The sequence below is a fragment of the Ambystoma mexicanum genome, chromosome 12 (genome assembly GCF_040938575.1).
Source record: "Ambystoma mexicanum isolate Mex_15411 chromosome 12, UKY_AmexF1_1, whole genome shotgun sequence".
Classification (NCBI taxonomy): Eukaryota; Metazoa; Chordata; class Amphibia; order Caudata; family Ambystomatidae; genus Ambystoma; species Ambystoma mexicanum.
The window spans coordinates 209,527,586-209,553,443 of record NC_090936.1 but is presented as its reverse complement, the minus strand read 5'-3'; the positions used below and the strand labels follow the sequence as shown (position 1 = coordinate 209,553,443).

The following is a 25,858-nucleotide window of genomic DNA, read 5'->3' as shown; positions in this document are numbered from 1 at the left end:
GATAACTGCAAGAACTTCCTCCATTCTATGAACATACCAGGTCTCTTGCAAAACAATATGTTTATGCACTGCAGTTGTACAGTGTCTCGCTACTGTTCTGGGCATCATCGGCCATCCCTTGAGCATCCTCTCCTGACCTCTGACCTTCAGTATCGCCGCAGGGTGCAACATTACAGTGGGGGCTAACCCTTGAAATATTAGGAGAGGCGACAACTACAGAGATTGTGTGGTAGGAGTAAACTGCCTTGTGTGGAGTGCATCTAACTTCTTCATGCATTCTAATTAGACTATTCTTGTGCAGCTTCAATGTAACAAGCAGTTAACTCTCTCCTTCACGTCTGAAGCCATACACTTAAAAACTGCTGTGAGAATTAGCAGTCTCCTTCTGCCAGCCCTACCATTCTAAATCACTCCCCTGACATGCAAGTACTAACCCCGCCCCATCACGATTTAATGTGTTAACTGTGCTGCCCCATTCACCATTTATTGTCTATGTCCTGTCATTGCCACCTCTCTGTAGGTCAGCCAGGTCAACCAAACATGGAGGGGCTGGGACAGGGCCGCTAAAGCCCAACCTGCCCATTTGGTCGTTGCGTCACATTGTTTGTAAAATGAATACCTGCTCAAAAAGGGACCAGCCACTCCCACAGGCTATTCCGCGCCTAGATAGCTCAGGGGAAAAGCTCTGGTCTTGTAAACAAGACTGCACTGAGCAGCACAGGTTCGGTACCCAGTCCCGCACGTACAGGCTGGAGTCCAGCATGAACCACAATATGAGAAACAGATTTAATTTGTGTTTTTTTTTCCCAAAGCGAACACGTTCGCAGAAAAAACGGAACTGAGGCTACGGGCGTCGTGCGTCCTACTTATAACATCTGGTGACGTCAGCCGTCAGAAGAGGTCCTCGAGGATGGCATATCGACGTCAGTGACGGCGAAAGATTTTCCAAAGCAGCACAGCTGTGGTGATTACTGTCATAGATATGGAATACGTCGGAGGACCCAATCCCCTTGAAATCAATGGTTATAGTTTCACTGTTTAAGACCTCTATTTTCTGTTGCCAAGTACATACAGCCTCCTAATCCCTTTTCCAATATTTACTTTCTGGTTTATTTCTGCAATCCCTTTGGCGACTTTATTTGTGGGGAGCACTACCTCAGATCTTCTGCACATTTTGTTCTGGACCCTTTCTTAGACTCCCTTGTCAGTTTTGCCAACCTTAGCGTGTCAGAGTGCACTGGTTATCAAGTTCCATGCTGTTTTTGTAAGATCAATGGGCAAATCCAACTTTTTCACGTAGAATGGAGAACCTCCAATTTTATTAAAGGTTCTCGCCTGTTAGAGAATTCTTTTTTTACAGGTCTTAAATTCCTATACATCAGTAAAATATTTCCCAGCCTGCCATTACCAAAAGGCAACCTCCCCTTCCTCTAATGGCACTGGGGAGTCCCAAGTGCCTTTGGCTTAGTTAATAATCATGGAGCATCATTGCTGAAACTCTTTGCTGCTGAAAGTGCAATTTTGCACAGTTATTAGCATTAGGGAAAATATTGATGTAGTCCAAAAAGCGGATTCTTAAAATGCATTTTTCCACCACTCCAATGTTTGCCATCGTTTTTATAAGGGGGAGAAATATTTTCTGATGCAGTGAAATAGGTTTCCATGAAAAAGCGGATCACAAGGATGGCTTGAGAAAATGTTTATATTGCGTGCAAGCTGCTGACATTACACATTTTCTATTTCAGTGATTGAAATAAACACACGAGATCCAGGTTTCACTGGTTTCATATAGATTTAAGTTTCATATGTACAGCTAGTTGGGTGCAGAACTAGCAAAATAAAAGGAAAACTTCAGCTAATCGGCAACGTACAAGAATGTTCAGGTCATCACGGAGGCTTTAAAAGTTGACTGGTTTTGCTGGCGTGGCTTCCTCCAAATCAGACTCCAGCCAGCGATACCGCCGATGACGGCGAAGAACTTCGATTGCCTTGAGCTCCACAGGTGTTGGAACAATTCCCAAATCCTCCAACCCTGGAAGGTCTGGAAACTTCTTGTCTGTAGTATGAAACTAGCAAGAAAAACAAACATACGTCAGAAGCACAGAACACAAGATCCAACTAAGACACAACTGAAAAAAAGAGGCTGGCTGCTTTGAAAATAAACAAAGTGCATTTTGGGAACATAAGAATGACCACCAATTTATTAAACCGGTCTATTCAAGTAATTCAAATGTTCATTCGTTCTGACCATGCAATGCACACTTGGTATGGTGCTTATTTCCTCAGAATATGATATGCAATTTTAACACAAGTGTTTCTAGGCGCCACAAGACAACGGAGGGAAAACAAGGGAGTACAAGACAAACGATCGTACTAGGCCTTGTGTTATTCCGTTTCGTGCAAGTGCGACAATAGAAGTGCAAGGGGAAGGACAGAGGTAGTGCAAGCAAGAGGAAAATTGCGAACAGGGCAGCATGGCTCTGAGTAAGTGCAACCAGTCGGCGCGGCTCTAGATAAGTGCAGGAGGCAGCGGGGCTGTAGGGATTAAGTTGCATCCCCCAAGTGTGCATAGGACAGGAAAAAGTGCGAGGAAGACTGTTCGTGAGGGAGCCTGGTAGCAGTGGGACTCTGAGGGAACGATGGAACTAAGCAACCAGTCAGCGCGGCAGACAGGTAAGTCAGCAATGGAGCGAGAGAGGAGGCAGAGGAGAAAAGGAAGGCCTTGAGCTGCTTCCAGACCTTGAGGTGATCCAGCTCGTTCGAGAAGGGAGGCCATTCCAGAGGGAGGCACCTGCAGAGAAGAGAGTTCTACCCCCCCCCCGCTCTCTCCCTAGAAAAGCGTCTGACCCTCAGAGTTGGAGGTAGCTGAGCGAAGAGCATAGAAAGAAGGTATTTCAGAAGAGAGTTGGATGCCCCGGCCCCAGAAAGCCTTGTGGACAATGCAAAGGGTCTTGGCCTTGATCCTTGCAGCCACAGGAGCCAGTGGACAGATTTCAGGGATGGAGAGATATGGTCCCTTGGGAGATAATAGTTACCCTGACAGTAAAACGTGTGCAAAGCAGGAGACATATACAGCTTTGGACGTTTTCATTATTTGAGCTTGGGCTGTTGAGCAGACAACTGCTTTCAGATGCAGTCTGTGAAGTCATTGCATATCGTGGCTCAGCTGCATGCACAGAACCACTGTGTCTCTATGCGTGCAGCTGATCAGCGATATGCAACGAGCGCAGTAAACTCCACCAAATTGAGTGCTGTCAATTACAAAAAGGGTACAGTGGGTTGGGTTGGTTGGCCTGCAATCAACCATGTGCATGGATATGATGGGATAGGGTCTTCAAATTTGCCCATGACTGCGCCATCGAACAGAAGCATCACTGGGGGATTGGAAGGGGTAATGTGAAACAGATTGTGCCAGAAAAGCAGACTAGCTGAATGCGCTCCGTGGCATCCCTATTCTCTCCTTCTACCATTACTCCCTGTTCCTAGATACCATTCCGCTCTTCAATGCTCTACATTCCTACATTCAGTTATGGCTCACTGCAAGAGGTGCCACATCACATGTACCTTGTCTCTCTTTAATGGTTACGTAAACCACTCTCTCTTTAGTGGATTTTGCACCAGAGCAACAACCCAACTAGGACATAGAAGCAGCCCCACTTTGCAAATAAAGTCAAAATACAAAAGAATCCCAACCACGTCAGGGAAGCTGCTCACTCATTTTTTCACTACCAGTACATCAGAATACATTCATCATTGACAAGACAGAACCAGTTTCCTGGCATAATGGCTATATCGCAGGACACAAACGCCTCAGGCAAGGCAGAGCAGATCCTCTGCGGCAGTCACAAGACACGCTGACCAACCTCATGCACGCAAGTAAATCAATGTGGCACAGAATTCATGGCACTTAAGATGGTCTTTGGATGGTTTCACCTTGAGAGCTTAATAATCAGGATACATAGATAAGCGCGAGGTGCACTTGTTGTTACCAGTGGATAATTCAGAAACAATGGATCACTAACCCTAGTAAAGCTACAGAACATTCACCTTATTCAGGCAAACTTGCTCTTTCGTATTGCTATAAATATAGCCCAGTCTTGAACAGGACCAAAAATGAGTTTGAAACATGCATTGGCGAAAGGGCATTGTCAGGCAAGAGGGAATTGTTAGGATATACAATTAGTATAACTGTGTTATGTATGAAGAGCAGGATTTGAAGTTGAACTAAATATTTTTATTTTATATGAATTTGTGTTCATTATTGGGACCCTAAAAACTGTTAGGAACTTTTGTGATCAAAACAAAGTGTAATCTCAAACTGAATAATAGGAATGTGTGGACACACTGGCACATTAGTAATTGTGATTGTTGCTGTGAACTTGTTAGTTTGTGATTAAAACAAAGTATATCATCAGTAGCTCTGAATATTTTGGTCTCATTAGGCCCACTAAGATTGTGATATCAGGACCTGTAATGAGGGTTGTTAGGGAGAATTTATTTTCAGTTCTGTGCCAATTTCCTCCCACCTTAGAGACCGCCGGCTCTTTTGCTGTCCTTAAGACTTTTTAATTTTAACGCCAGAGTGAATGGGACCTTTTTCTCACTCCCTCCTGTGTTTTTCCCTGACCAGGATTTTATGTTCTTCACTGGTTTTTGAGTCTGACAAACTCCATAGGCATCTGCTTTTTGTATAGTGACACACGGCACCCTCAGTGCAGTGTCGCGGAGAAGGTTTAAATACCTTTTCTTGGGTAAACTACTATTCCCAAGAATAGTAAGGTGAAACTGATCTTACTTACCCTTTTTACTTTGGAGGTCCAGCACACACCATCATATGTGGAGTGCTGGGTGGTTACCTAGTAGCCCCCTCATCCTACTTTCTCATGTAACATTTTATGTTATCCATACTACTTTAAATGGCTGGTGGCATAGGTTTACCGTTTACTTTTTACTACCAATGTGCATTTTTACCACAGACTGAAACCTCAGCTGCACTACAGCACCCATGGGTGACCATTTTGTCAAAATGGCCTGTCTTCTTTTTTTTTGCGATTTTCTGTTTGTATTGTCCTTCTTGACTTTTACTCTTAAGTTTTGACAGGTTTGAGCCCTTTATGTGTTTTGCCTTTGGCGTGCTTCAGCACTGAAGCCCACCCATGGCTCCAGTGTGTCTGGAAGGACAGGAAGTGAGGGAGGGTCCCGAAACTCCCCTGTCCTTTGTCTCTAGGTTTGCCTGCACGAAACCAGGCCTGATTGGCCGGCTGGCTGTACGGGAAGGACAGCCACCCTGCTGGGTGATTGACAGCTTAGTGCTGTGAATGAATGTAAACAAACTTAAAAAAAAGTGAGGTTCTTGGGACTGCAGGCAGAGTCGACCACTAGAAGAAATATCCGAAGAAGAAATTGTGAAGAGAAGCCTGCTGCAACCCTCCTAGATGCTCCGGACGGAAGGACTTCTCCCCTTGGGCTGGTGGGACCAACTAGCCCACAGACTAACCCCACTTTGGCGCAACCCCCCCCCCGCGACTTGCTGTGCCTCTTCAGTGCTTCAAAAGCCCAATGCCAGGGGTCGAGTGTCCATTAGCAAGTGCAACGTCTTCTGCAGAACGAATCTGGCCAAAAGCTCCAGGAGCCTCCCAAGGACTCTCCAGAAGCAGGAAATCCCTCACCAGAGTCCAACCAGGGATCTTCCTTCTGCATCAGTGCTGTTTGCGAGGCGCTGAAACCATGAAGAGCCACTGAATCTAAGAGAATCCGTAGCTGACCAAGTCCTCTCCCGAGTACTGGCGCAGGAGCCCGCCAGACATCCTCCCCTCTTGTCCCCACAACTGAGGCCCAGGAACAAAGGTCTGCTTGGCTGTAGCAAGAAAGAATGCACTTTCTTCAAACCAGAGATACTGTGGGGGTTTGGGGTACTTAAATTATTGCGATTAAGTCATGCTTTTTCACTTGAGAAGTGCACTGGCTTAACCTTTGGAGTTGATCTTAACAGCTTGTGTTCCTTCAGTGATTTTCTCGAACTATCTGACTTTGTGAAAGACTTGGTCCAATTGACTTTGACTGTCCTGGCTCCTTAAATGCACCCTTCTAATCTATTGACTTTGGCATTGCTTGTCCCCCTCATAGGTTGTAATTTGTTGAACACTTTTACTGCTGGGTAAGGCTTACCTAGATTTCATTAGAGGATTCAAACTGTCTTCATATTATAAGAAAGTATATTGTAACGTTTCCATTTCCCTAACCCTTCCTTCCTGAAACCCAGTCTAAAAAGTATATTGGTGTTTAAGATAGATGCAATACTATCCTTGTTATTTAAGTCACTTCAGGGTGTATGAGGCATGCATTAGCATGACCAAAAGGTATTCACCAACTGTATTGACTCTGTAAAGTGATTTCAAAGTTTGCTTGACTGTTACAATTGCCCTTTTTAAAGAATGCTTAATTGAAACTGATGTGTAAATAAATAAATATGTATAACTGAACCTTGAGAGTATTGACCGATTTCATCTGTACAGCTCTACAGCTCACATTTACCCCTCTTGAGATAAGCCTGGCTGCTCAGTCATACTTTCAACTTGTGTAGTACAGACCTATACCAAAAGGTGGATGGGAGAATTCTCAAGAATGTGCTAATTTCCCTTAACTTTTGAGACCACCAGCAACTTTGCTGGATTTCTAGGATTTGATTTTTTAACCTAGGAAGAGAGCCTTTTTTTCCACTCTTCCATGTATTTTGATGTGTGTTTTACTTTTATGTTCTTTGGGTATGGAGTTTTAATACAACTCCACAGGCATCATCTTTTTCTGTGTGTCACACAGCACCTTCAGTGCAGTGGAACAGGGATGTCTTTCAGACTTCCCAAGGTTTAAATACCTTCTCTGGGACCGACTACTGTCTCCCAGAGCATGTAAAGTTAAATTGACTTTACTAGTCTATTTAAATTTACAGACCCAGCACACACCATCTTACTATACAGTGCTGGAGGGGTAACCTAGCTTCCCCTGAGTCAAAACACTCATGTAACAGTTAAATGTTACCCTTTCCTACTTTAAATGGCTGGTGGCAGTGGTTTAGATCAAACTACCATGATTTTTCCCGACCGCGAACAACGGTAAAAATCCGGTCAGCCATGTTTTTCAATATGGTGCCCAAGACCTATCTGTAAAAACAGACTCTGGTCGACTTATTTCGCCATTTCTTTTAGGAAAGGTCCTTCTTGCGTTTGACTCTGCATGACAAACCAGGTTTGGTCCCTTTGTTCGTTGGCCTTTTGGCGGGCTTCAGTCCTGAAGCCATCCTTTGGTGCCAGGGTGTCCGGGGTGGACAGGATGTGAGGGAGGTGCCCGAAACCCCCTGTGCTTAGTCTCCTAGGAGACCTGAATGCACTCTGGCGTGAATTGCCAGCTGGCTGTCTGGCAAGGACAGCCACCCTGCTGTGTGAGTGGCAGCCAGGCCGGAATGAATGGGGGAAACTCTTTAAAAGCTGGTCTCTGGGACTTGGAAAGCAGAGTCGACCACTGGAACAAAAGAACCGAAAACAAGCTGAAAGAAGAGGACTGCTACAACACCTGGAAGACCGGTGAAGCCCTGCTGCAGGTCTAAATTGCCTGAAACTCCATCGACAGAGAAGCCCTTCAAGGTTAACTTATTCCCTTGTGTTTGGTGGGAACAACCGTAAGCCGCCTGGACACCGTCCCCTCCTGGTCGAATTTTCTGCAGAGTGCTGTGAAAAACCGGATAGCCAGTGGGAAGGATACCAGTTTGTGGTCTTTAAGGCACTCACACCTTAAGCCGTCATTTTGCCAAGCTTGTGGTCACATCCCTGGGCAGTGCAGGAACCTCCAGACGTCGTCCTTGTCCCCACGACTGACGCTCAGAAACAGCGAGATCTGCTCGAACTACCACGACCAACTGCCTCAGCTACAGCTCTTCACTTTAAAGGTACTGTGCAAACGCGGTTCGGAAATCTTTTCGGCCACTGCGAAAGTTTGTGGAACATTCCCAACTTCGAAGGCTTGCCCTTCCCTAAACATTCATCAAACTTTTCGCCTAGCCAAATTATTCTAAACTCCGTGGCAAAGACTTAACCGTTTTACTACCCAAACTGTGCTATCCTATACAAAGATTCTAAACCATTGGCTTTGGGCCAGGCCTATGAACTGAATTGCTGGTTGTAGTTTACTGAAACCCTCTGCCCTGCCTATGAAAGTATTTGTGCCGTTGATTCTAATAACCTGGTCTTTTTACCCCTTTTAAAAGTATCTGAAGTGCCATTTTGCTCCCACTTCAGGGGAGCTGAACTTGTTCAGTAACTTATTGGTGGTGTATTTGTAGTATATTAGTGTGTGATATTGAGCAGCTCTTGCTAATGTCATGTTTTCAAACTGACTGGGTAAACATATGTATATTCTTTTACCAAGAAACCTTGGGTAAGTGAAAATTTGAATCACTGTATTTGTTCGTCCTTTGTGTAACTTGTTTTCCTGCTCACTCAACTCTCTAGATAAGTGTCTGCTCAGCCACTGCTACCACATAGCTGTGTAGTACAGGCTTGTACCAAAGGTGAAATTGTACTGACACTTGTAGTCTTAATTGCATGTAGTGTTCCCAAAGGGTACTGCATGTGATTCTGCTTAACAGTGGGTTACCTAATACCAAGCAGATAAATTGTGTGTAGTCTCACCCAGTGAGACTGCGCAAATTACTTGATATTGCTACTAACCCTTGTTGGGTAAGAATTGGTGCATAGGGTACAGTGTAGTATAGTTAAAATATTTAAGGGTTGTTTGCTCAGGAAAATACGACCCACCAACAGTTGGAAGGTGTCCAGGAGCGGTTCTATGTCATTATCTCGAATATTAAAGGCTGCACCAAAAAAAAACAAAAAAAAAAAAAGACAGCTGATTTTGGGCGGCCTTTAATATTCGAAATAATTAAATTCCTCCCACTCTGACCTTTGAAATCGGGGTTTTCGCTTCAACCTCACCCCCAACCCCGCCTCACCTTTTTCCCAGCACACCAAAACACACACACTCCTCCCCCCAAACTCCCTTCCCACCACAAACACTGTCCCCTTACATGCACACACGCAACACACACCTGTAACCAGTCTTCCCCTGCCCATCTTGGTCAGCCTGTCTGCCCCTGCATGCACTCATGTGCAGCAGGGGCGTGACAGTTAAGATTTAGAAAGGCCGCTTGAGCGTTCTCGGAGCAGTCTTCCTAAATCTTTTTTTTTAATTTTTTTAAATGATTCATTCAAAAAAAGGTCTTAATTCATTTTAAGGTCTTTTAGTTCATCTTAAGGAGTATTTTGTGATACAAGAGACATTTAGATATTACAGACTTATATGAAAGAAGACCGTGGAGGCGCTGCAAGACAAAAAGGCAAAGGGGGAGGCCACCACAAGAGCGATTATTTTGGGCCCAGTTGAGTTAATATTATTAGTGGTATGGTCAGACAGGGTTAGGTTTGGACTGGGGAAATTGTTTCTACTTCATGATGACAAACACCTTAATTTAATTTAGTTACATAGGGAATTCCCCAATAGCGATAGGACAAGCTAGGCCTTTATTATTTAAAATAAAGCACCTAAAAATGTCTGTGTTGTGCCAGACTCCTCCCTCCGACCCACCACAACCCTCACTGACCGTTTACATTAATGTTGGTACTAAGATTATCATATTCAAAGGGATTTACACTTCCATCCTAAACGATCAGATGGTCCAAATCAAACTGGGTCATTTTTCTCACCAACTGGCACATTCCCTTGTGAGGATTCAGCACGGTATTTGTGGCAGCTTAGCAACTATATTAGATCACTAACAAGACAGGCAAATGTATGGAATCTTTTCAACTCAATGGCACTTGACTGGTTCTGTATTTACTTAAGGACCCCAGCCCCAATAAGAAATCCTGGAAAGCATGAGTTATTCTTTATTGGAGAATAAACCTTTGATTTCAAGGGATCAAAACTGGAAGAAATGTTTGGGTCTCATCCTGCAACTCCCTTTCAAATAACCAGTCTATTTAGGCAGCCTGCCCTCTGTGGATAAAGCAAAAATGTATGGATTTTTCAAAATCTAGTATTGAGCCATCAGTTCAATGCGCAGACTCAAAATACGTTTTGCAACATTACTTCCTTAGAAAATGCTTCATGTCTTGTAAACGGGTCATAAAATTGGGGCAATGAGAGACCTGGTGTTCTCCTGCACAAACTATTAGAACCGTCTTAAAATTGACAATTCACAAATGCAACTGTTATTTCGATATATTCTCTGCTCTTTGTCTTTAGCTTTCTAGAGCGAAATGGGGCCTTCGCTGAATTCCCAGCCATCAATGCACGAAATCACATCCTCCATCACCTAATTTGATACTAGTACTATGGAACACTTAACTACCAGTTCCAAGATGCAGTGCTTCACTTCCAATGTTAGGATATTTGTTTGACTGTTTTACTGCCAACTACATTTCTTTCTATTTTCACCCACTCTGCAAGTGATTGTTCTCCTCTTGGCATTCACCCTCCATTTGCGGCACTACAACTTTCCAAGGTTTCCTTTTTGTGTTGAGCAATTCCAATGGGTTTCCTTCACCTCCATTCCATGCATCTCCCTGAATCAGACACTCGTTGGTCAGTGCTCGCCACCGCCCTCCACCGAAGGTGCATCCTCTTTTCCACTGGATATCTGAGACTAAATCCCAGAGCAGTCTTAACATAACGCAGAAAGAGATTCCCTGCCTCAGACTCCGAGGCGGAGCAGCCTGAGAAACTTTGAAAGAAAAACCGCAGCGTTTTCAAACACAATAACGTATTTATGTGTGCGGTAGCTTCAAAAGCTCCTCCAGCCCGGAAAACTTAGAAAAAAAAAAACGCAGCTAGTGTTTATTTTTATTAAAAAAATAGCACTTACCGAGATGCAGCTGCAGCTTTTCTGCCTGTAGTCTCCGGTCTCCGAGTCCCGGCATCAATGAAGGAAAAGCCACCCAGTGGTAGCTTTTGTTTACTACAGCTGGCTGGCTTTTCCTTCATCAGTGCCGCAAAAGCCAAAGCAAGCACAGCGGCGGGCATCCATTTCACAAAATGGATGCCCCCATGTGCTTCACTTTGAGCTTCATTTTCTCAAAATTTTACGGTGGGACTTAAAAAAAAAAAAAAAAGTGCCAATCGATTTTTTTTTATTATTGCCCATCTTTTTTTGCAATAAATGTTTGGCCGAACCATTCCTTTAACTATTGGAATTTTAAAGTTCAGAGTAGGGAACAAATTGAGAATGCCCATATGTGGTATGCATTGCAATGCCACAGTTACCACAGATTTAGATAAATCAGCAATTTCTGTTCAGTTGCACTTCAATGTAGGGCTGGTCCAAAACAAGTGGGCCAGATAAGCAGCATTACAGAAAGAGTGAGGGCACAACTTTGACACATGTAGTGGGAATCAATGTCATTTTCACAGGGTTACGACATTCTGGCATTCTAACACAATAACCACCACAAATGTAGACATTGTTTTTAAATCGCTGAAATGTAGCAGAGTTACCATGCTTTGCATAGTTTCAATGGTCTTGTCCCTGCAGAATATTTGGTTTTACAAACCAACTTGCCGGAATTGGGAATTAGCAGCGAGACAATTATTCTGAACTACTCCATACATTTCGGAAAGGTACCATTTGCTGCCATTTCACACTGTCAGGTGGCATGCGAATATCAATGTTTTGCAAATTATTCCATTTACATCATGAGATTATAACTAGTGCAATGCTTAAATGTACGCAGTTCACTTTTTGTTGGGACCAAGTTGCACTGGGTAATTTTTTCCCCTAATGTTCACACATGCAGCCATGGGAGATCTGTGGCAGGTTTTCGGGATAAAACCAAACCAATCCAAATATTGTTGATTTAGTGACTGTGCCGTCGTCTCTAAAATGATCCACTGTAACTTTAGTCAATTGGCCTGAAAATGACAGATTATTGAGATTCCTAGCTCATTTACAGTCTGGAAGTGCCAAACAAAGGTACAAGTCGATAAGCAGAGCTGAGATGCGTACTTTATCTCCATTTTGTACTTGGCCATTATGCTTCGTGCAGTCATGACAAATTCAGTTTAAATTCCCTTCACACAATCTTGGGCAGGGTTATTGCAGAGAAACTGAATACACTGAAGCATGAGGAATACAGTTAATTTGGTTAAGCAATACTAGGCCACCGACTGTTTACTGGACAAAATGCTACAGCATTTTTACAAGGGTACTGAAGATTACAAATACCCTGTAGACAACGGCCAGAGGTTAGTTTTAACGCAACGCAAAACTTGAACAATTGAGCATATGCATATCGGTCAGATACAGAAACCTCAGCCCCAGTACATATTGAGGCTGAAATACCAGACCGGATCTACAGTAGTTTAAGAGTGAGAAAATAAACCTCTCAAGAAAATCAGAAACGAAAGGATATGCAAGTGTTCCTTTTTGCTAATTTCTCATTGTGCTGGAAAATACAAAATCAGAAATGACAGGAAACTGAAAAAGAATATATTTCCTCATATTTGTTGTAGGCTGCTTTCAAAAAAGCGTTACGAAGAGCAACCAACAGCAAATGTCTTGCATACAATTTTAGAGCTTCTGAAGTTGACATTTGCCTCATTGACGCTAAATATATGCAGGAGAATTAATTATTTCGCATGTGTTCGCCAGAAAAACAAAGGGTGCACTTCCGTGTACTCAATAACAGTTCAGGGCCGTTGACCTGAACAACACAAAAGCGACCCCACTAGCTTTTTCCAATGTTTCATCTTTCTGACGTTTTAACAGCATATTTTATTAGTCTTGTACCACTGACTTTAGTAAACGTAAGAACATTTGCATTACACGGCTCCCTTTGAGATGTTCATTGTCTTTCTTACTGTGTCAAGTTTTCCTTAAAGGAGAACAGCATGAAATATTTTATTTTAATTACTAGTGGGACCTTGAAGAACACGGCACAGAATTGTACAAAAAGCCCCAAAAACGAGCCCGGCAGATGGTTCCTGGAAGTTGCCATCTTTACCACTGCCTCGAATGATGCCATGGCTGCCGATATAAAGACAGTTTAACACACAACTGAAGCACACTTTCTACAACAATCACCAATGGCTGCTTTTACAATAAATCAATGGACTTGACTGCAGGAAAACTTAATCGACTCCAATGATTTATTTTGAAAAGTTACTCACTATAGTGACAACAGTACTCTTAGTTCATAATCATCTTTCCTCCATTCTTTTGCCAAGCAGCGGAATATAGAAGATTGCAGCACATACCAGCATGTTGTGCATATGGTCACAGTCCCTTAAGGCTCTTCTCATGACCGCCCCCCACCCAACCATCAGTACTTGATCCTGGCAGACTTGGTTACATTTTAGTGGGGACGGTGCCAGAGTGCATGGAGGAAGGGGAACTATGGACTTAGAGCAGGGGTATTCAAAGTGTGGGGCGCGCCCCCGCAGGGGTCTGCGGCCTCATCCCTGAGGGGCCATGGGATATTGGAAGAAATGGGCGGGGGGGCTCACATGGTTGGGCTGAAGCATGAAACTGTCTCAGGCACCAATCAAAAAGTGGCCCGCAGTTGTAAATGGATATCCATTCCTTTAGTCACAGACTGTTTGAATAGTACCAAAGGGGGTGCTTTGTGTTAAAATGTAAGTAAATTGTAAAATGTAAAGAGTTTATTCAGCAACAATGGTCAAAATTACTAACTGCATAGACGCTAATCAAACTGGCCCACATTGGCCAAAAAGGTGGCCCATTTTGACTGGCCCACACTAGCATTTTGCATTTTTGCTACAGGGATTGCCCTATAGCCCTTTAGGCCAGTGTGAGCCTGGCGGCTCATGCATAATGGCAAGGTGGTGCCCACCCAGTGGCCTCCAAGGAGCCAGCCCAGTGAAACAATGAGCACTCCCTCAGCTGCTTTTTCCAGCTGAGGGTGTACTTCTTGGGCTGGCTGAATTGTCAAAGGAAAAAACTATTTCCGTTTGACATTTCAGTTTAGTTCCCCAGCCGCACGTGCTCACTGAGCCATGCAAGTGCTGGGGCGTTTTGCTTTGCCAGCATTGCATAGCTCATTGGAAATGCTATCTGGGGCACTGCATGTCTGTATGTGTGAGGGGGAGCTCCTGTGCCTCCTCGCAGATATGGACAGAGCAGCCTGGAGCAGGGTGTTTCATCACCCACACACAGGCCAATGCAGAAGGTACGTTTATGTTAATTTCTTTTTTATTTAAACATGTGTATGGATAATGATCAGTTATTTATATAGCGCCTTTATCCAAAGCACTTTACAGATACATATTTTACATACAATATCACCCAACCGAAATTGGTACTCATTTATCGACCTCAGAAGGATGAAAGGCTGAGTTGGCCTTGCCGGGATTCGAACCTGCAGATCACGATCAGATCGCAGCAGTGAGCGCTCAACCCGATGCGTGTATGCTTGTGTTCTGAGTGAGTGTATGGTGATGGATGCTCGTGTGAATGATAGAGTGATTGCTCTAGGAATGTGTGTGTGTGTGTTAGTTTGTTTTGGTCTGTTAAGCTGATTTTGGCAAGTGGTGGATAGAGGGGAAAAGAAGGAGGGTTGTAAAACAAAGGCATTTTAAAAATGCCTAAATGCCTTTGTTGCACAATCCCCCTACTCACCTGTCAAACTGAGCTCTCCTGAGGTGCTGTGGAGCCAGGGGACAGGGGACAGGGATGGTATCTTTTGACAAAAGTCATGCCTTCCCCCCCTCAACCCCCCAGCACCAATTGTAAACTGTTTGGTTATTTACCTTTTTTTTAAAGTTTGTTCTACAATGGAACATTTTAACCCATTATTATTTTCAAAAATTAACGGGGTGGAGGGGAAGCCCCCCCCAAACCCTCTTGAATGGTTCAGGCTCCCTCACTGCGCTCGGGCGCTATGGCATCTTTGGGGGAAATAGTTATGCCCCTTCACTTAAAAAAATTCACCAGCAGCCACTGGCCCTCGGACTGTGTTGGGAACAGGATGGCCGGGAACAATGGGATAGTGGTGGGAGCAGGGCGGGGAGAGCCCAGGGTGTGTGATGGGGTGGGAAGAGTCTAGGCAGTGAGTAGGAGTGGGATGAGGGAGCCCAACAACTGTGATGGGAGCAGGTGGGGGAGCTCAGGGACTATACTGGAAGTAGGGTGCAGTGATGGCATGCAACACATTGTCCATTTGGCATTTTTGGTGGTCCCAGCCTGCCCAAATTTTGCTCATGGCGGGGGCCTCGGCCAAAAAGGTTTGAAGACCACTGACTTAGAGAATCATTGTCACTATGGAGAGGGTACTCTTGCATCCCATCTCATTTCAGCCATAATTTGGGAAAATGTGTTACGCTCCCAGGCTCAACTAAGAGAGGGCAAAGGAATAACACAGAGGGGTGGCGAAGCAGGGAAGTCAAAAAGGCTTTATTGCCACAAGGCAAGCTCCCAACATGGGAGCCGCACCATCCACAAGAGTCGCTGCGGCAACGGACTCTTGCTGTCCCCTGCACGGCGCGTCACCCAGGAACATTCAAAGGATGCTCCTGTGTGAACCGCCGCATGGGTAACGGCGACAGGCAGCCATGAGCTCACAGAGTGTGTGGCTGCAGCTCACACTACACACCTGCCCCCTTAACAAAATAAGCTTAACAGTGTTTGAACTTGATCCAAGGTCGTCGCACAATGCACAAGATCCTCGTCCACAATCTCCAAAGTTCCTCCTTTAGAGCTGCGTTATAGCTTTCCTTTCTCCACCATCCTCAACCTAAACATAACCTCTACTCTCCACACCATCAACAGGCGTTCTGAGATCACCCAACACCACTGCACCATAATCACGTTCACTACACTGCTAAGCCCCAACCAGATCATCCTTTAGCAACACACTAATATAGCCATTGTCACTAGGTAACTCTTGGAGCACCCCTTGGCACCCATTTGCACTCACTATACATTTTACTCTCCATCTCATGACATCTCACCACTTCCCTTAAACTCCATTAGGTGCCATCATCCAACACGACCACAGTTGACTTTCCTGGGAACAGATCAATATTGAGCACCCGCTCCTCTCACCCCCTTGTTCCTCACTCTCACATAGTCACCAACCACAACAGATTTCCTGTTCACACGTTTCCTGTAGTGATACCACTGTTTGTATCTCTCCCAACATCTCCCTGCTAATAAGCTCCTCCCTGATCACCTAAACAGAACCAGAGGTTCCCAGCCATTCCGGGGTTAACTCATTAACCGGCTTCATGCCACTCCGTGCCACAAAAAGCAGGACTCCTGTGGTGGAGTGAGGAGTGGTCCTAGAAGCACTGAGCCTTCCATGAACCAGACCTTTAACACTAAAATGTGCCAATTTAGCCATCTGGAGTGCCCATTTCACCACTCTATTGAAAGGCTCCACCATTCCACGAAGACGTAGTCTCATGACACAAGGCCGACCCTCTCAAATAATCAGCCAACACATTGGACTTGAATTGCACGCCATTATCAGTAAACAGGGTGGATGGAAACCCCTCAACATACTTCACTGTAGCCTCATCTGACCAGCCCATGCAAAGCCACTTAGACTAGTAATCCATTAACACAAAGATACATTTTTTCCCTTGAGAACACTTTGGTAAAGGACCAATTATATCCAGTATCACCTTCTCCCGCAGCTTCGTAGAAAACTTCATAGGACGTTCTAGCACTACATGTGACTTTTTGCTAGATGCACACAGTATACAATTTCTCATTAAATGCTCCACCTCAGCGTCCATGCTCGGCCACCAGTATGTCTCCCTCACACTCTTTTTAGTCTAATTCCTCCCCAAGTGTTCTTTATGGGCAATCTCCAGAATGAGATACCTCAACCCTCTTGGGGGAACAATCTTCTCACCTCTACATAAGGTTTCACCATCAATTCACAACTCTGCGTTAACCTGCTCAAACTGTGCACAAACACCTGCAGCGCTCTTAGACCAGCCACTTTCCAACAGCGGACAAATCCTATCCATGTCCTCATCCGCACCGCTCTCCTCACGCTATCTGGCACAATCATGGACCACCCCTCACAAATGAATAAGCCTCCTCCGCCTCCTCTGCACCGCCCTCAAGGGGAAGCAGGGAAAGGCAATTTGCCACCACATTCTGTGAACCTGGGACATAGACCACAGACAAATTGTATCCCTGAAGGACAAGGGGGGATTCCCTGTATTCTCAGGGAACCACCCACACCTTTCCCACTCAACGCATGAACCAGAGGTTTGTGATCAGTCTTCAAGATAAACAAATGCCCACAAAAAAATCAAAGTGGTTGATTGCCCGGAAACAAGCCAGGGCTTCTCTCTTTACTGTAGAATAGTTACTCTCCACACCTTGCAACGTCCTGGAAGCAAACGCATTCACACTCTCTCTGCCTTCATGCACTTGCATCATGGCAGCACCAAACCCCATTGTACGAGCATCAGTGATAAGAATTATCTTGCAGCACAGATTGAACATGCTAAGCGCAGGGGACCACAGAATACTATTTTTCACTTGGGAAAACGCCCGCTTGCACTCCGTGGTATACAGAAATCTGACGTTCAACAATTTCCTCAATGGGGTACAAGTGGTAGCAAACCCCTCTATAAATTTAGACTAGTATTCGCCAAGGTCCAAGAACGCTTTCAGCGCATCCTTATTCTGAGGTGCAGGGGCTTCCAGCACAGCATCCGCCAAGCTGGTTTTGGGCATGATCCCTCACGAGTCAGTGACATGCCCCAGGTAAGACACTTCCGTCACCCCAAACTTGCACTTTTCCTTCTTAACCATAAGTCTAGCTTGATCCAAAATCCTCAATACCTCACGCATATAATCAGGACTCTCAGGATCAGGTGCAAACACTAGAATATCATCCTGAAAACAATTCATGTAGGACAACCCCTTCAACAACTGTTCCATGACTCTTTGGAACATAGCTGCAGCTGACGCCAACCCAAACGGCATCCTTTTGAACCTGTAGGCCCTAAACGGCGTACCAAACAAGGTCAGAGCTCTAGGTTCAGCATGCAGCATAACCTGATGGTATGATATAATATATGGTATTTATAATGCGGCTGTACACAAGTGTTTCTAGGCACCACAAGGGAGGAAAGACAAGACAAATAATCCTACTAGGCTTTTTCTCATTCGGATCGTGCAAGAGCGACAACAGACGTGCAAGGGTAAGGAGAGGGGGGAAAGTGCAATCAGGGCACATGGCTCTGAGGAAGTGCAGCCAGGGCAGCGCTGCTCTGGGTAGGTGCAGTATGCAGGGGGGCAAAAGGGCTTAACATTACAGCCCCTAAGTGTGGGGTAGGCCAGGAGGCAGTGCAAGGAAGACTGGCCGTGGAGGAGCCTGGTACCCAGCGAGACTCACAGGGAACCAAGCAACCAGTCGGCAGAGCAGCCAGGTAAGCAAGCAAGGGAGCAAGAATTTTGAATTGATTTTTTTATTTATATCGCGCTCGTACACAAGTGTTTCAGAGCGTGAAAAGGCAAGGGAGGGGAACAGGGGAGAACAACGATCTTACTAGGCCCAGTGACCTTGAGAATGCACAAATGCATGGGAAAGGGGAAAAGTGCATGGGGAGAGGTGGAAAGTGCGGAACAGAGAAAACAGATAATTTATAATAAGGAACAAGTTACTTACCTATAACAGTTGTTCTCCAGCATGGGGTCTGGCATGGATTCACATGCTCATGAATATTCCCCGTCGTCAGGCTGGGAATCCTCGGTAAAGAAAAAAACTTTCTGCGTCATACTGACCACAGCCAATGACTGCCCTCTCCCTAAGCCCCGCCTCTGGCAGCCATCCTCAGATTTGGTAGCACGTAAAGTGGCAGTATGACTAAGTGAAGAGCCGCAGAGGGGTAGGAGGGAGGGTTCGCATGTGAATCCATGCCAGACCCATGCTGGAGAACAAACGTTTACAGGTAAGTAACTTGTTCCTTCTCCAGCATGGGGTCTGGCATGGATTCACATGCTCATGAATAAGAGAATACATAGCAGTACACACGCACAAACACGGGAGGTGGCAACAGGCTCAACATTAAGCAATACAACAACTCAACATTAAGCGTCTCTTACCTCCTCACCAGGCTCACCTTAGGCGAACAGGTTACGCAGCACTGCTTGGCCGACCCTGGACTTCTCCCTGGAATCCCGGTCGACGCAGTAGAATTTCGTGAAGGTGTGCGTCGACCTCCACGTAGCAGCCCTGCAGATGTCCAGCAGGGGCACACCAGATAGGAATGCCGTGGTAGCTGCGATCGCTCTGGTGGAATGGACTCTGACGGCCGGGCAGCGGTCGGTTTGCCAACCGATGACAGTACATGATACAGCCGGAGAGCCATCTGGAAATGGAAGCCTTTGAGAGAGCCTTTCCCTGATTGACAGGTCCAAAGTTCACAAAAAGTTGACACGTCTTCTGAAAGCTCTTCGTGCGGTCCACGTAGAACTTCAGCGCTCTAGCCACATCCAGCGAGTGCAAAGTCCTTTCAGCCGGCGATGAAGGCGACGGGAAGAAAACAGGCAACACCAAGGGTTCGTTGAGGTGGAAGTCCGACGGCACCTTGGGCATGAAGGAGGGGTGCGTCCTGAGCACTACCCTTGTGTCGTGAAAAGTCAAGTACGGGGGCTTGCAGGAAAGGGCCTGGATCTCTCCCACTCGTCGTGCGGAGGTGATGGCCACAAGGAACGCTGTTTTGCACGACAAGAACTTCAAAGAAGCTGAGTGCAGAGGCTTTAACGGAGGTCCCATGAGCTTGGTCAGCACCACGTTGAGCTCCGACGCCGGGGCAGGCGCCTTCACCGGCGGGAACGATCTGAACAGTCCCTTCATGAACTCCTTCACCAGACGATGAGACCACAAAGACGTCCGTCCCGTGGTTCTGGTGTATCGGGAGATCGCAGCAAGATGAATCTTGATGGAAGCGTGCGCTAGTCCAGCCTTGGCCAGCGTCAGTAGATACGGCAGTACTTGCGGAGCCGTAATCCGTAGAGGGTTAATCTTCTGTGCGTGGCACCAGACAGAGAACCTCTTCCATTTGTGTCCGTAGCATTTAAGAGTTGAGGACGCCCTGGCCTTTGCAAGAACCTCTCTGCAGTCGGCCGGTATGTCGTAACCTCCAAACTCTAGCGCTGCAGGAGCCAGGCCTGCAAGTTCAGCGACTTCGGGTCATGATGGAGGATGGCGCCTCCTTCCCTGGAGAGAAGATCCGCGTCCCCTGGCAGCTTGATTGACGGGGACGCTGACAAGTCCAGAAGGTCAAGGAACCATATCTGCCTCGGCCACGCGGGTGCAACGAGTATCATCCTGCACCGTGACCTCTTGAGCTGGTTGATGAGCCGGATCAGCAACAGTAAAGGAGGGAACGCGTACAGGAATAGGCCCTCCCAGGGGAACGAGAAAGCATCGCCCATGCTCCTCGGCTGGGGAAACCTGCTGGCGAACCTCCGGCACTTGGAGTTCGTCGCCGTCGCGAACAGATCGATCTGGGGTATGCCCCAGCGTCGGAAGAGGCGGTCCACTAGGTCCTGTCGTAGTTCCCACTCGTGGCACGAGCGCAGCTCTCTGCTGAGCGAGTCGGCGATGGTGTTTTTTATTCCTGCCAGATGAAACGGCACCGGCCCAATGCCACAGATCCTGCGCCTCCTTGGACAGGGCTGGGGATCTGGTACCGCCCTGCTTCCTGATGTAGAACATGGTGGTGGTGTTGTCGGTGAAGATCCTCACCACCTTGCCCTTGAGGGACGGAAGGAAGGAAGGACCTGAGGGCCCAAAACACTGCACGGAGTTCCAGGACGTTGATATGGAGTGATTTCTCCGTCGGAAGCCAAAGGACTCTCGCGTGCAGATTTTCGGTGTGCGCTCCCCACCCTTTCAGGGAGGCATCCGTGGTCACTGTCTTCTGGTGGCCCCGGGTCTGGAAGTCCATGCCCGCCGTCAGATGCGCGCGGGTGCCCCACCACCGGATCGCTCGTCGGAAACTCTCCTGTCCTCAAAGCTGCCCGTCTAGACCCAGCGAGCGTCCAGGAACTCCTGCAATGGGCGCATCCGAAGCCTGCATAGGCGGATGAGATAAATGCAAGACATCATTCCAAGGAGGGATTTGATGGACCTCACCTTGGCCGTGTCCGCGACCAGCATCCGCGACACCTTGTCCAAGATGTCCTTTCTTTCCTCCGACGGCGAGGCCAGAAGCGTCACTGTGTCGAGTTTCGCTCCCAGAAACAGTGCGTCTTGCGCGGGCACCAGGTGAGACTTGGCGTAGTTTATGGAGAATCCCAGGTCCGTGAGTAGTTGGACGGTCCTCGCCGTGTGTTCCGCGGCGAGCTCCCTTGTCTTTGCTCGGATGAGCCATTCGTCCAGGTAGGGGTAGACGTGGATCCCCTCCAGGCGCAGCTGCGCCGCCACCGGTGCTAGGCACTTGAACACCCTGGGTCCCGACCTCAATCCGAAGGGAAGGGCTCTGAACTGGTAGTGCCGCCCTTGGACCACGAATCTGAGAAACCTTCGGTGTCCCTTTAGGATGGGGATATGGAAGTAGGCATCCTCCAAGTCCAACGACGACAGGAAATCGCCCTCCTCCAGCTGACCCAGGACGTGCTGGAGGACTTCTGTGCCTTGATGAATTTGTTCAGTCGTCGTAGGTCCAGAATGGGACGCCATCCTCCAGTCTTCTTCTTCACGAGAAAGTATCTTGAGAAAACTCCGGAGCCCCGAAGCCTCTTTGGGACGAGCTCCATGGCGCTTTTCTTGAGCATCGCCTTTACCTCCAAGAGAAGTTGAGGGACGCGATGTTCCTTCCTGGCCACGGGGGGGGACGCGCGGGCACTTCTTTAGAAACTCGAGCGCGTGACCCTGGGCCAGGGCGTCCAGCACCCAACTGTCGGTGGAGATGGACTCCCACACGCCGACGAAGTTCGCCAGCCGGCCTCCAACCGGGGTGCTTCGGTGGGGGCCCGAACCCCCCCGGCCGGTTCATTCCTGCTTCGACGAGGCTTTGCCGCCTTGTCCTCCCTGGCGACGACGACGGGGTCCACCCGACTTGCCTCGTCCCCTGTAGGCTTCTTGTGACGACGAACGGGCCGCTTGACGGTAGGTGGAATATCCGCCGCCGGAACCTTTGGAGGCACCCTGCTTGCCTACGGTGCTCCGAAAGGGCGGCCGTCGTTGCTGGAGAACACCAAGAGCCCGGGCCGTCTCCGTGTCCGCCTTGATGGCTTGCAGGGAATCGTCCACTGTTTTCCCGTTTTCCCAAACAGGTTATTCCCGTCGAACGGCATGTCCAAAACTCTGGTCTGCACGTCCTGCCGGAAGTCTGTTGCCTTGAGCCATCCATGCCGTCTAAGGCACATGCCGTTGCCCAACTGGCGAAAACCAGTATCAGCGATGTCCGTCGCTACCATAATGGCGTGGTCCGACGCCACTTCCCCTTCCTGCAAGATCTCCAGGGCCTCAGCCCTCTTGTCGTCCGGTAGGAAGTCCAGCAGGGGGGGCGATCTTGTACCACAACTCCCTGTCGTAGCGCGCTACGATAGCCAAGGCGTTGGCAGCCTTAATCATCGCCGCTGCTGATGAGATGACTCTGCGTCCCATCGTGTCCAATTTCTTTCCCTCGCCGTCCGGGGGGAAGTTGACGTGGAGGCCGATGCCCCCGCCGCTTTCTTCCGCAGAGACGACCGAGTCCGGGGTCGGCTGTGCCCGAAGGCACAAGAGGGCCGCGTCCGGGACCCGGTACTTCTTCTCGTACCGATCCCTTCTCGCAGGCATTGTGGATAGGTTCTTGAGGAGGGAGAGACCCTCATCCGAGATATCGTCCAGTAGGGGTACAGCGAGGACCGTCTTCCTCTGGGTCTCGCGCCGTTGATAAAGGAAGCCTTCCTTCTTCTCTTCCGGGCAGAGCTGGAAAAGCTTGGATGCCCTGGCGATCATGGCATGAAACGATCCAATCTCGTCGGGTGGGGAAGCCCGGGGAGGAGGTGACGACGGAGGATCCTCGCCGTCTGTACCGATCGCGGCCGTGTCCGTCCCTGTGTCATCCCCCCGGGTCGTGGACGGGGAGGAGGGCTGAGACGGGCGCGATGGTTGAAAAGGAGGTGGAGGATGAATCCTTCTTCTCTTAGGAAGGCGGCTCCCAGAAGGGCCCGGCTCCTGGTCCCCCGTCGTGAGCGGTTCCTCCGTCAGTGGTAACGGCAATCTCGTCCTTATCTCCGAGCATAAGGACTGTATAGCCAACAAAATGGCCGCCGAGTTGTCTTGTGGCACTGGTTGAGGGGGTTCCGACAGGCGGACAGGAACCTCGTCGGTACCCTCGACGTTCTCGTCGTCCCCCTCGTCGGGGGTCCCTCCCGACAGGCTGGTCTTCCTCCACGCCAATGCCGTGGCTTAAGACTTTGATCAGCTCCTCTTCAGAGGTTGAGGCCGAATCCACGATGGCCTCCTGCCCCTGCTGGTTTCACGGGGGTCCTCTCGATGGGCTTGAAAGAGGACTCCCTCCGCGGTGGCAGGGAGACTCTGGGCCCCGAGGTCGCCTCCACTGGTGTAGCCTCCTCAGGCTGAGCAAGGGCCGCCGCGACTGTCTCGATAGAGCCCTTGGCCGTGTGGATCAAGACTTTCGTCACCTTAGGTGCGCTCACCGCCTTCTCCTTAGGGGGGGGGGGGGGGGGGGGGTCACCGCCTCGCTCCCCCTCCGAATTGGCCTTCGAGCTCGACCAGGGCCTCTCCAGAAGCTTCGCCGGGTGCTCGGACTTCTTCTTACCCGAGCCAGAGCGTTGGCTCGTGGTTGATGGCGCCGGGGAGGCTGCGCCCTGCCTGGCAACCGAAGAGCCCGACCGTTCGGCGCTCCCGGTGCCCGCGGACTCGCGCTGCTTGGCCTTCTGTTGGGCCCCCAGTCGCTGGGGCGCCCTCAAAGGTCTTAGAAGACCGCTCAGACTTCTTTTTCTCACCTGACGGGCTCTTCCCTTCCAGCCAGTTGGCGAGACACAGATGGCGGTCCTTTATGGTCCGCTCCGACATGTTCCCGCAAAACGCACAGTCCTTCTCCACGTGTGCCTTGTCCTCATGCAGACAGTAGAGGCAAAGAGAGTGTTCGTCCTCCTTGAAGACATTCTGAAGCTGGCATGCAGGGCAGACCCTGAACAGCTTCCCGGGCGTCGAGCTTCCCTTCTCCTGGGCCATGTCCGAGATGGGCCTGAGAAAGTTCTGGAGTCCTCCAAGTGTGGCTCGACGAAATCTTCACCCTTGAGGGGCGTAGAAGAATCCGACACGGATCCCCGTTGATCGGATATAGAAACGGTGGCGCTTGAGGCTCTTTGACCAAAAAAAGAGAAAATGTTCCTATGAAAAAAGCACGAAAACGCACTAAAAAAGCAATAGCACGAGGATCCCAACACTTGAACGTGCGGTAAAAATCTGAGGATGGCTGCCAGAGGCGGGGCTTAGGGAGAGGGCAGTCATTGGCTGTGGTCAGTATGACGCAGAAATCAGCGATTGGTTACTACTATGAAAGTCAGATCAGAAACAAAACTGATACCGAGTTTTTTCTTTACCGAGGATTCCCAGCCTGACGGGGAATATTCATGAGCATGTGAATCCATGCCAGACCCCATGCTGGAGAAATTAAATAAGAGGTGAAAAACGGTGGTAGTGCAACCAGCAAGTGGCAGGAGCTGGGTAGCTGATAGGGTATCAGACAGGTGCAGATGAAAAGCAGGGGAGTGGGGGGGGGGGCTGTATGGGTACAGATACAGGCCCCAGTGCAAGGGGTGGCCCAGAGGTAGTGCAGGAGGGTGGAAGGGTGAGCAAGTACCTGGGCCCGGGGGACAGAGGGTGGCCAGGTGAACAGTGCTGATGGAGAAAACAGATCAGCAGGGGAAAGGGGGGGCAAAGGCAGAAGCTAAGAAGAAGGTCTTGAGGTACTTCTGGAAGAAAGACGGCCGAGGAGAAAAAGGAGGGTCTTGAGCTGCTTCCGGAACTTCAGGTGGTCTGGCTCAAGTCTGAGAGGGGCAGAGAGGCCGTTCCAGAGGGAGGCACCTGCAGAGGCGAGCGATTTACACCCCCCACTCGCTGCCCGGAGAAGTGTCAGACCCCCAGAGAGTTGGAGGTAGCTGAGGAAAGGGCTCCAGAAGGAAGGTATTTCGAAGTGCGAGTTGGATGTGGGGACCCGGGCCCCAGAAAAACTTGTGGACAATGCAGAGGGTCTTGAACTTGATCCTTGCAGCAACCGGAAGCCAGTGGAGAGATTTCAGGGCTGGAGAGAAACTGGCCCTGGACTTGAGGCCAAGGATAAGACTCGCAGTCCTGCTCTGGATAGGTTTTAGGAGGCTAAGAGTAGAGGTAGGCAGATTGAGAAAGAGGCTGTTGCAGTAGACCAGCCTGGAGAGAATCAGGGCTCTGGAGACAATGAGCTTCTGGGGAAGTGAGGAAAGGTAGAATACCCCGGAGAAGGTACAGCTGGAAGTGGGCCTTTTTGGCAAGGTCTGTGATGTGAGAAGAGAAGGAGAGGGTGGAGTCTAAGAGAACGCCACGGTTTTTTGCCTCCAAGGGAAAGCAAGGACAGCCAGAGTGAGAGGAAAAGCGGGAGCAGGGGTCCCAACAAGAAGGATCTCTGTCTTACTGGCATTAAGTTAAGGCAAAGATCGTTGAAGGCGCATCAATCCTGAATCACAGATAGACTGTCAGGAAAGAGCGAAGGAGGAGAGGAGGCCGACGGAAGCCAGAAAGAGAGCAGAGTGTCATCCACATAATACTGAAAGTTAGAAGAGAAGGTGGAGATCGGGTGGGCCAAAGGGGCCAGATGACATTGA

The 25,858-nt window shown here is 48.4% G+C and overlaps 1 protein-coding gene across 1 annotated transcript in view; it reads right to left on the bottom strand.

Moving 5' to 3' along the window:
• Nucleotides 1–1,773: 1,773 nt before the first annotated feature.
• Nucleotides 1,774–25,858, bottom strand: part of NDUFA9 (NADH:ubiquinone oxidoreductase subunit A9) — a 291,123-nt gene continuing 267,038 nt past the window's right edge. The window contains exon 11 of the mRNA XM_069628323.1: nucleotides 1,774–2,069. Coding sequence (XP_069484424.1) covers nucleotides 1,899–2,069 — 171 coding nt within the window. The 3' untranslated portion in view covers nucleotides 1,774–1,898. The remainder of the gene's footprint in view (nucleotides 2,070–25,858) is intronic.